We start from the raw sequence: 10,585 nt of genomic DNA, 5'->3' as shown, positions 1-10,585 counted from the left end.
AAAAAATATAACCAAAATGTTGATACTATTTCGTCATCTCTTCTAGTTTTGAAGTAAGAAGATTTATAATAAAAAAAAAACTATTTGATTTCATAAAACAAGCCTCTTATTAATTTTTTCTGACCATTTGTTCAAGTACATAGTAAAAACTTGCTAGAAGCAAACATACTATGGGGACCGCACGGCCCCAATGATACCAGTTAAGTATGTCAAATTTACTATAGCAGTTAAGGGTTAAAACTTGTAATTTATTTAATTCTCGTCCTTTGGATTGGCTCACTAGTCATATGAGTTAAAAGAGTCTTGGTAGCTGAAGTTGAAGAATTTGTATCATACAAATGGTCTAGTTGGCCAGTTAACGTCAAGATATCTCAGATAGTTTTTCTCTAACACGCCAAAAGAAATACAACGTCAAAAATAATCTCTTTAAGAAAAAAGAACAAATTTCTTACAGAAATCATCAAAGCTTAAGGAACGACAATTCTATATAGCCTATGGTTATCGCCCATTATTATCTATGATAATATTATTTAGTTAAATACAATACAATTAATATCCTAATTACTATATTTCATTTGTGCATTAAAAGCGGCTTACACCCGAATTCAGGTAATAATTACATGGTATTATTTGAATTAAATTTCGTATATATTATTCTAGAACTAACCTAAGCCTATTTAGATTTCAAAGATATATTGAAACAAAAAGTTATTTTTTATTAAAATCAACACATGTTTTTAAATATTTGTCTCGAATTATTTATTACATACAATGCTTAAATGTTAAAAAAGAAAATTAATTCAAATAATACATTTTATTTAAGTCACTACGAGTCTAAACTTACAATTACATATTTATGTTTTTTATTTTTATATAAAAATATGATATTATGCATTCGTTATTAAATATATTATAAAACGCGTATGTTTGTAACACCAAGTAACAAATATATTTTTTATTTCAATTTAAGTATTAAGATATATTTAACATCGATTTAATTACATTATATTGTTTGAAGCGTGTCGGCACAGATAAATGATCCAATCTTAAATAAGTTATACGTCTAGATAGAGTCTCTTGCTGTCAGACAACCGATAAAAACAGGCCAGGAATATTAGTTTAGTGTGCATGACAAGCTACGTTTTACACTCGCGATTTGTATGACACTTTGTGGTAGTGTGCGTGAATCAACTCGTGGATGAAATCATTTTTTTTTGACGTTTTCACAGCTGCCATAGTCTATCTAGACTTATAAATAATTTAAGTATCTAATTGGAACTTATGTCGAATATGTGTGCTATTTTATCGTTGTAGTTTTAATTTTACAAAAATATTTTTGATTCCGTAGATAATGCATAGTATTTGTCATATTTTGCGCATGTTATATTATGATAGATGATATTACAAGATGTATGTCCCCATACACTTAACAATGAATGATTATGAATTATTACAAAATGTATAAAGGTTTGTGCGAGTCGCAATGAGTCGTAAGCTTGGCTTATATTTTTCCATATAAAATAGTTTTAAAATTATAAAAACTTTCATGGACTCTGTCCTAGTATTACAAATTATTGCTTACAAGTAATTTTTTTATTTATTACTACTTATCTACGTATAATATATAAATAGATATTGATAGACAGATAGATAGACAGTTGGTATGATGTTATTAGTATGTATTTTTAATTATAGACACTTTCAATTATACAAAAATTTGAAGAAAGCCTACAAATTTGTACTTTATAATTATATCTACAAATACAGATTAAAACAATCAATTAAATTAGAAGATACGTAAGAAATATACTTTAAATTACTTGATATTATCTTTTATTCAATAGCTCTACAAGTACAAAATTTGTGGCATAAACATACAAATAATTATTGATGATTTTATTATTATTTCAACGAAAATATAGTATAATATAATAAGAAAATACAGTATATATAAAACTTTCAAGAAAATCTTGCTTAATTTCGTAGCGTACAAATGTAGGTATTCGTGCGTACTTTCCTTATTAAGGTTTATTTACATATTCATTAACTAAAGCCTTGCTCTCAAATTCAAGTATGTACTCTGAGATAGAACTGAGCCAGTCAGCCTATACAGTTAACTGCGAGTGTGTCCATCTTATAGAGCTATGTTTTTAAACTCCTGTGTGGTTGAATATGAATGAGACAGCGTTCTTATCAACGGGAGGCGAGCGACGAGTACTAGAGGCATGGTTGTTGTAATGCCATGATTTCCTGGTGGACGTACTCGAAGATTGGAGAGCAATGGTTTCATAATAACGGAGTCTGCCGCAACACTTCCTGCTCTTAATGATCGCAACGAATCCCTTCCTGTACTTTTTATTGAAAAAAGCGTACAGTATTGGATTGATGCAAGAGTTGGACGAACCCAACCATTGAGCCAGTGGCGTCACAATTGGTAACATCTCTTCCTCCCACTTCTGAATCGGTCCACCAAGTTTAATTCTAGCAAATATTAAGTATAGTGGGAACCAAGAGAGGACGAATAATATAACAACAGCAATTAGCATTTTGACGACTTTAACTTTGGATTTCTGCTGCATTCTCTCCATTTGGGCATCTTGGGTGTCAGTTGGGATCGAGCGCCTCCAGACCTTGATCCAGATGAGTATATAACACATCGTTATCAGGACCATGGGGAGGATGTAACAGAAGATGAGGTTTCCGATGACGAAGTAGAGGACTTCGCTGATAGGATTGGGCCAGACGTCAATGCAGAGGTGGACGTGAGGGCTTTCATCGAAGACTACGACCAGGTCGAAGAAGAATACCCAGGGTACAGTGACGACGATAGCGAATATCCAAATAAAGACGATCATCATTCTGGCCCGACGTTTTGTGATTTGACATTTCAACGGCCACCAGATTGCGAGGAACCTGTAACAAATAAACAGAATGTTAATGGCAAGGTTTTGAAATGAAATTAATCAAAAAGCTTCAAGCTTTTTGATCGCTCGTAAGCGATAACGCTTAAGAGCGATTTCTGCCAGGCAACCTCTAATGGTTTAGTGGAAAAGATAACAGAAGGTGGTGTTATCGATATATAGATACGGTTTTATGTCCAATCTTCGACAAGAATAACATATAATCCGAATAGAGAATTGAAATAAGTTTTATCTAAATACAAAAAATCTCCCTTGATACCTTGAATTTTATATTATCTTATGATTGTTTTATAAATATTTAATGTCTTTTTTAAAATAAGAATTCCAAACACTTTTTTTATTAAATACACAAACATGTTAAGTCGAAACTAATAATCCAAGCGTCAAACATACAAAAAATGGTCAAAGAGTTGGATGCGCATGTTAAATGTTTCGAAAACAATTATATTATAAGGTGTATATGCATTATCTATCCTAATATAGAGTTTGCATTTTCCACCCAAATTTTCTTGTAATCTCAACAAAAATATATTAAGTTGACTGTAAAATACTTAAGAAACGATTTTGCTCAATAAATTAATTTCTCGTCTATATTCATGTACATTGTACCACAAAACTGTTATTTTGACATGACAAACCACAATTTTTTTATGAAAATAAGGGACGAGACGAGTAAGACGTTGAGCTGATGGTAATTGATACGTCCTACCCACTACAATTGCGCTCGTCACCTTGAGAAATAAGGTGTGAAGTCTCATTTGCCCAGTAATTTCACTAGCTACGGCGCTCTTCAGACCAAAACAGTAATGTTTACACATTACTGTTTCACGGCAGAAATAGGCGCCGTTGTGGTATAACACACGTATGCACAATACGAGTAATAGAACAGAAGCGTAACTTAGCGGTTTCTTTGAAATTTATACCTACGTCTGGTCGGAGCCGTAGGAGTGGTACATACAAAAAAATTGACGCGCGAAATTGACGAAAGAAGTGACGGTGGGGCGCAGCTATTTTAATTCGCACATCGACCAGTCACGGTGGCGTACAGCGTGCCACACAATGTATTTGTTTTCCCAATATTGCTTTACAGATGTCAAAGAGTATAATAATATATAGGGAAAAGAGAGCCCTTTCTACGCATTAGCTTATTCTCAGCTGTCTATTTGAAAGCTGGCGCCATCTGGAGATTGGCCCCGAAAATAACTATATATAAGCTCGAAATTATAAAATTCCATTTTTAATGTTCTGACGCAATTAAATAACTAACTCTGCTTTTTAATGTAGTTACTGCAATTTTTTACCATGTTGAAATTGCGCGTAGAGTTAGTTATCTAACTTTGTCACAACATGGAACATAAAGGATAGATTTAGTAGTGTAAATATGCAAAATGGTACACGAGAGCTACATACATGTGCAAACGCTAGGCGCCATTTTATGACCAGTGGGCACTTGGGCATTAACACAAATAAAGAAAAGTTGAAAGGTTTCAAAGCGAGTGACAGCTGCCAAAGTTTTCATTTTCGGGCCAACTAACAGATGGCACTACAGTCTTCTGAAAACGTCACTTTAAGGCGTCTGTCCCACCCCTGACAGACGTGTAAATCGTGTGATGTGTGCGTTTGTTGACACTCTAGTATATAGTTAAAGTACAGTATTGTGTACGAAACAGACCCTTATTATTCACAAATTTATATGTTTAGACTAGTGGACCTGACAGACGTTGTCCTTACACACGTCTTAAATTTGAAAAATCGGTCCAGCCGTTAGGGGTAATTCACTCACATACACATGAGCAGGAGAATTATATTATATGGACGGAATTGAAAATCTTAGCCAATCTCAAATTCACTGGAACACACAAAATAATCAACAAAATCGGTCCAGCCGTTTATTATTTAATCTAAACCATTCTCGAATCCACCTGAAGACACACAGAGAGTTTCATTAAAATTGGTCTAGCCGTTTAGGAGAAAGTTCAGTTACAACATACATAACGAATGAGGTAATCAACGGTTACGGGTCGGGAAATATATTTAGAACAAAATGAGACTGATAGAGCCTAGTAACAGCTAACGACATTACTTTGTGCCTAATTTATACTTCTCAGCCCTTGTTCCCAATTGAGCTTCGTATTGAGGTCAGACACTTATAGTTTGTGATACCCAAAAATATTAATAAAGGTTTAGAAAACACGTGTTGTCCTTACTTTAATATTCCAAAAGAAATAACGAAGCAGAACAGAGTTCAGATCATTTAGAGTTGTGCTGAAATCAGGTAAAATAGCATTATTGATTCACTTAGTGAAATTCCATTGCATTAGATTATATAAACATTATGACATTCACTAGCTGATTTACCGATACCTGATTTGTCACAGATCAATTCCTCATTTATGGTTTTTTGTTCAATTATGAGTAGGTAACCGAGTTAGAGTGCCGGCAGAAGTAAAAACTTAAACATTAACATTGATCATAATATGTGAATATTTTGGAATGGTTTGGGAATAATTTCGCACGAATTGATTTATTTATTAGTATAAAAGTACTAGCATTTACGTAGTTTATTACAATATTCATTATTACGATAGTCTACTAAAATGACAATGTATATTACAATAAACAACTTAACACTTCTGAACTATTACAATTAAAAACATTTAAAAGTTTATCTCTCAGAAAAAATAACTTTTATCCATAATTACAACGACTGTCTTACGAATTTTCGATCAGGTCACGTGTCCTGACGCGAGTTTAACATTTTATTACCCATCCCAATAAAAGTGCACAACGCCGCTAAAAAAGTTTTCACTTCAAAATACAATTCCCAAGGATTTAGGACTATTTGATTTCTGTGTTTAATGAAAGGAATTGGTAAACAAGTGTAGTAAAATGTCTTATTTAACACTTCACTGTTCTGAATATCAATACAGTATAATCTTTTAAACAAACTTACAATATAAACAAACTTTAAACAGTTATTATATTATTTAAGTTTGAGGAAAGGTGAAAAATAACTTTTAATACACCTTCCTGACTATAAATAGTTATTATGAAATAAAGTAAATTTTGTGAGTATTTATTAGTTTAGGTAATATTTATTTGATTTCTTTCATAGGAACCCCCGTGCGTGTGAAGGCCTCCTCCAGGTTGTGCCATTTATCCCTATCTTGTGCCAATCCGAGCCAGTGTTTGCCTGCGGTCTCGCGTATGTCATCTGACCAGCATTTGAGCGGACGACCTAGATTGCGCTTTCTACTTCCTGGTCCTTTCCACTCTGTGACCACTTTCGTCCAACGCCCATCCTCAAGTCTCGCTACATGACCGGCCCACTTCCATTTTAGTCTTCTGATATGTTGTATAGCATCTCTAACTTTGGTGCGTTTCCGAATTTCTTCATTTCTGATCCTGTCTTTAAGTTTTATCCCTAGGACTAGAAATAGTTGATTAATAAAAACAATTATAATGTACGAATAATTAAAAATAAAATAGGGTACGACGAAATTGTTTCTTTTAAGGTAATCATGATTTTTTCCCACGAATACTTATTGTTTGAGCAAATACAGCAAGCAGTGACACTATTCATAAACAATCACATTTTTTGTTAAGCCTTATAATGTAAACAGAAGTATATACTGCATGGTGGGAAGATACATTGCATGGTGTGAAAATACATTGTCTGGTTAAAAAGGCAATTAAGATGCTGTTTAGTATTTAAGACTTGTCTCAAATATACGAAGAATACAACCGAAACTAAGAAAAATAATGATTCTCAATTTAAAAGTAAAGATTAACTTATTAATTATAATTAATGAAACACCAACCCAAATTCAAAGCCGGTGTCAATCATAGCACAGTTGACATTGCTATGTGGTAAAGGTTACTATAACATGACTTTCTTTCTAATTGGGAATGGAGCGACCGCCCTCAGGTTTTTCAATAATAAGTTTTATAGTACCATATTACAGTGTTACCATATCTAAAAAAACGAAGCCCGCGGTCTTTTTCGCATGTGTAGTTTTTGACTTTTAATAAGTGATATCATATCCTATTTAACGAGGATATCTGAACTATGCTTAAAATTTGCAACAAAAAAAAATTTTATTCAAATTCATGAATTTAAAGCCCCCATCTAGAATTTATCACATTAATAAAACATGTGTTAACAATACAATGTTCAGAGCAGTATGGTGTACGCGTGTAGTGACAGGCCTCTGAAAGGATATTAAAAAAGGTAGGCGGTAAAAATAGTCGACAGGTTGACGCTTTGATAAATGACATGTCACTGAAACGGGAGCTGGGTCAATGGCCGGATGCAATTTGAGGTCATTGACCTGCTATCTAATGGCAAAGGACGAGAAAGAAGGCTCTTAATTAAGTGAATTGTGACATGGTGCAATACTTTTTTAATGTATAAGAACATCACAGATAAACCCCTTAAAAATTATTTTTAGGGTTCCAGTTTAGCCAAATGGCAAGAAACGGAACCCTTATGGATTCGTCGTCATAATTCGAAAACTACATCATAATCGTAATTAAAAATCTGTTTGTTTGGTACGAACCAATTAAGCCCATTCATCCATTCATAAGATGAATGGGCTTCATTGGTTTCCCCCCCCTTGACACGGTAGACTGAATTTAAAATTCACTTGCATAAATACCCTGTTTTTCGTGATTTTCTTACATATGTATAGGTTTCAGATACTTCCCCATCAACCCACAGGTGATCCCCGTTTCATTAACAACAACAAAATATTTACTTTTGATATTCTAACATTTGCAGTACAAAACATGGAATACTATGTTAATCTTATTTGTGATAACTTTATTTACTCGTTAATTAATTAATATCACTTTTTAAATAATATTGAATTGTATAAAATAAAGTATAATTAATAAATTAACGATTTAAATAAATTAACTACAAAATATAGTAAAATATTATGATGTCCTATGGCAAGGTGCCCATTAGGCTGGCAAACGTTACCTTTTTGTATGGCCAAAACTAATTTTTATATAAATGTCGTAGTCAAGAACGTCGAGCCAAAAAGCGAGTACGAAGATGATTCGGTATTCGTCCTAGCTTAGGAGTAAGTGGCGTGCGGTGCGTGTGCGGGCGAGAGCGGGCGCCGGGCGAACGCCGAGTAGTCAGTCAGGGAAGAACTATCGAGCGAGGTAGTCGTGTCACTCGCCCAAGCCGGGAACACCACATTCTTTTTACATAATCATTTGTGAAGTGCACCTACATACCATTATGTTTGTGGCTAATAATAAACGTATATTTGTAAGACTGTGTTTGACATGCTGTCGTATTGAAAGCCTACAACATAATGGATAACCACGAGGATCCTGACCATGTGACAGGGATGGCCACGTCATATAGAAATAAACAATTTATTTATATAAAAGCAACCAAAAAACACATTCCGTGACAGTTTAAGCTCTAAACTTATCAGCGTCGTTCCCGCGTCTAAAGCCTTGTAACAGACTCGAAGGGTTTTGCCACTATTTCGGGAATTAACCCTAAAAAGTTCTTCATAATTTATATTTATTTCTGTCGAGAATAACTTTATTAAGAATTATGTTGAATTTGTGCAAAGAATAAACTGCTCACGAAATGTATGCGATAAATTACCAACTTTCTGAATAAATTTCATGCAGATGCGTCAATTAAATTTGACCGTACTTTAATGACAAAAAGACCGCCCCAAAGCTTTGTTTTAATTTATCACAAATTACAATTGTTTTTGTTTAGTCGTGGCTATTTAAAATCTCTATTCGGGAGAAGAAAAAACGTTGACATGCAGTGCCGCTCAGGATTCTTGAAAAGACCAAAAATTCTTAGTGGCACTACAAGTGCGTTCGTAACCTTGACACATAAGATATTCTTATTTGTCCAGTAATTGACTAGCTACGGGCGCCCTTCAGAGCGAAACACAGTAATGTTTACACATTACTGCTTCACGGCAGAAATAGGCGCCGTTGTGGTACCCATAATCTAGCCGGCATCCTGTGCAAAGGAGCTTACCACTGGTAACCTAATAGAGAAATAAAGTTAATATACTTTACTATTCATCGAGATTAAATTTAATTCGCTCACGGAGGACATTTGTCTGTTGATAGTTATGATAGGGAAGAAGTGCAGAAAATTGAGATGAATAACATTGGCAAATTGATTTAGAATTATTAAAAAAAAATTGTTTGCCTTTTTTAAGCAAAATGTCAGTGAGATAGACGACAGATAAAAGAATTCAGTAATAAACGATTAAAGCAATAGTAATGGATAAAAAAGTATCAATAATATCATTTACATTATTTTTTTATTATATTATATAATAGTCAATTTAAACCGTTTGGAAGACCCTTCGTAATATATAAGTTCGTAAATATAGCATCTATTATTAAATTTATTCAATTAAGTTATTGTTACTGTATACAATGAAAACCCATTACCTAAAAAGCGTTTCCTTACCAGGGAAACGTTTTCTCCAAACATAGCAAATAAAAGTATCTATATAGAGTAGCAACGGAGATAGAATATCGATAACAATTGTAAAGACCAGTAAATAATATGTGAATATATAGCCTTTGGATTTTCAAATGCCTTTAAGCAATTTAGTTACCACCAGGTCTGCTAAGAGCGGAAATCTTAATGTTTCCTTTGGAAATTCCATTGAAATAGTTATTTGTTCAACAAGTGAGCAAACTTATTTTTTGCTGCAAGTGCTGACTTTAAATCACTGATAATTGAATTGGCGAAGTAGTATAGATTTGTATCACGAGCGTGGCGAGAGATTATAATATAGACTACTGAGGTAGTGAATGATTTAAAGGCACGAAATATAAAAATTTGCTCCCGTGTGAAACATACAACATTTCACCTCGACTAGCGAGGAAAGTGTTATAGGTTATAGTAAGAGAAACAATTAAGATAATAATTTTTTGTGACAATGAGATAATACGATAGGCTAAAATGAATTTCGGAACGCATCGGATCGCATTGTTAATTTTTTTAACGCGGAGTAATTCCCGGATGTATGGTCACGTGGGGTTCGAAATTCAAATCACTTTGCAAAAAGCGTTTTTGCTGCGAGTTTTCACGTAGCAATATCGCCATTTTCGTGCTGGAGAGGTGAAAAGGCTATTTTGATATATCATGAAGAGAATCTTCCAAATGTGTGCTCTAACCTGTATCATTTATGGCGATAGATTATGGCGTTACGGCTACTGTTACACCAATACCAGTTTTGTGAGGTATTTAGTTTTGTGAAAATAGTGAAGGTAAAAAATTACCAAAGAACTTGCGTCAGTACGAGATGTTACAGGATTTAGCGAGTAATTTTGATGAAATCAACAAATGAATAATAAATCAATATCAAATCCGGCAACGCTCCTGTGATTCCTCTGGTGTTGCAAGATATGTGGGTGGCGGTGATCACATAACACCAGGAACGCTCGTTTGTATACCTTTTCCATAAAAAAGGATATAAACCTTAATTTAATACTTTATATTTTGTATTTTCAGATATATTTCAAAGAACAAATAAACAAATATATAAAAAAAACCTATCAGACATGAATCACGAAAATAAAATCGGATGCCGTTATAATTAGACCTTGAATACGGCTAAGGATTTCATTACGATAAATTCTGTTTAAAACTACTC

The 10,585-nt window shown here is 33.6% G+C and overlaps 1 protein-coding gene across 1 annotated transcript in view; it reads right to left on the bottom strand.

The window, feature by feature from the left end:
- Positions 1–2,107: 2,107 nt before the first annotated feature.
- Positions 2,108–10,585, bottom strand: part of LOC126969339 (neuropeptide SIFamide receptor-like) — a 150,688-nt gene continuing 142,210 nt past the window's right edge. Inside the window, exon 3 of the mRNA XM_050814735.1 lies at positions 2,108–2,913. Coding sequence (XP_050670692.1) covers positions 2,151–2,913 — 763 coding nt within the window. The 3' untranslated portion in view covers positions 2,108–2,150. The remainder of the gene's footprint in view (positions 2,914–10,585) is intronic.

This window comes from Leptidea sinapis, chromosome 1, assembly GCF_905404315.1.
Source record: "Leptidea sinapis chromosome 1, ilLepSina1.1, whole genome shotgun sequence".
NCBI classification, from domain to species: Eukaryota; Metazoa; Arthropoda; class Insecta; order Lepidoptera; family Pieridae; genus Leptidea; species Leptidea sinapis.
The sequence above is the reverse complement of the archived record's forward strand: the minus strand, read 5'-3'. Positions and strand labels throughout refer to the sequence as shown.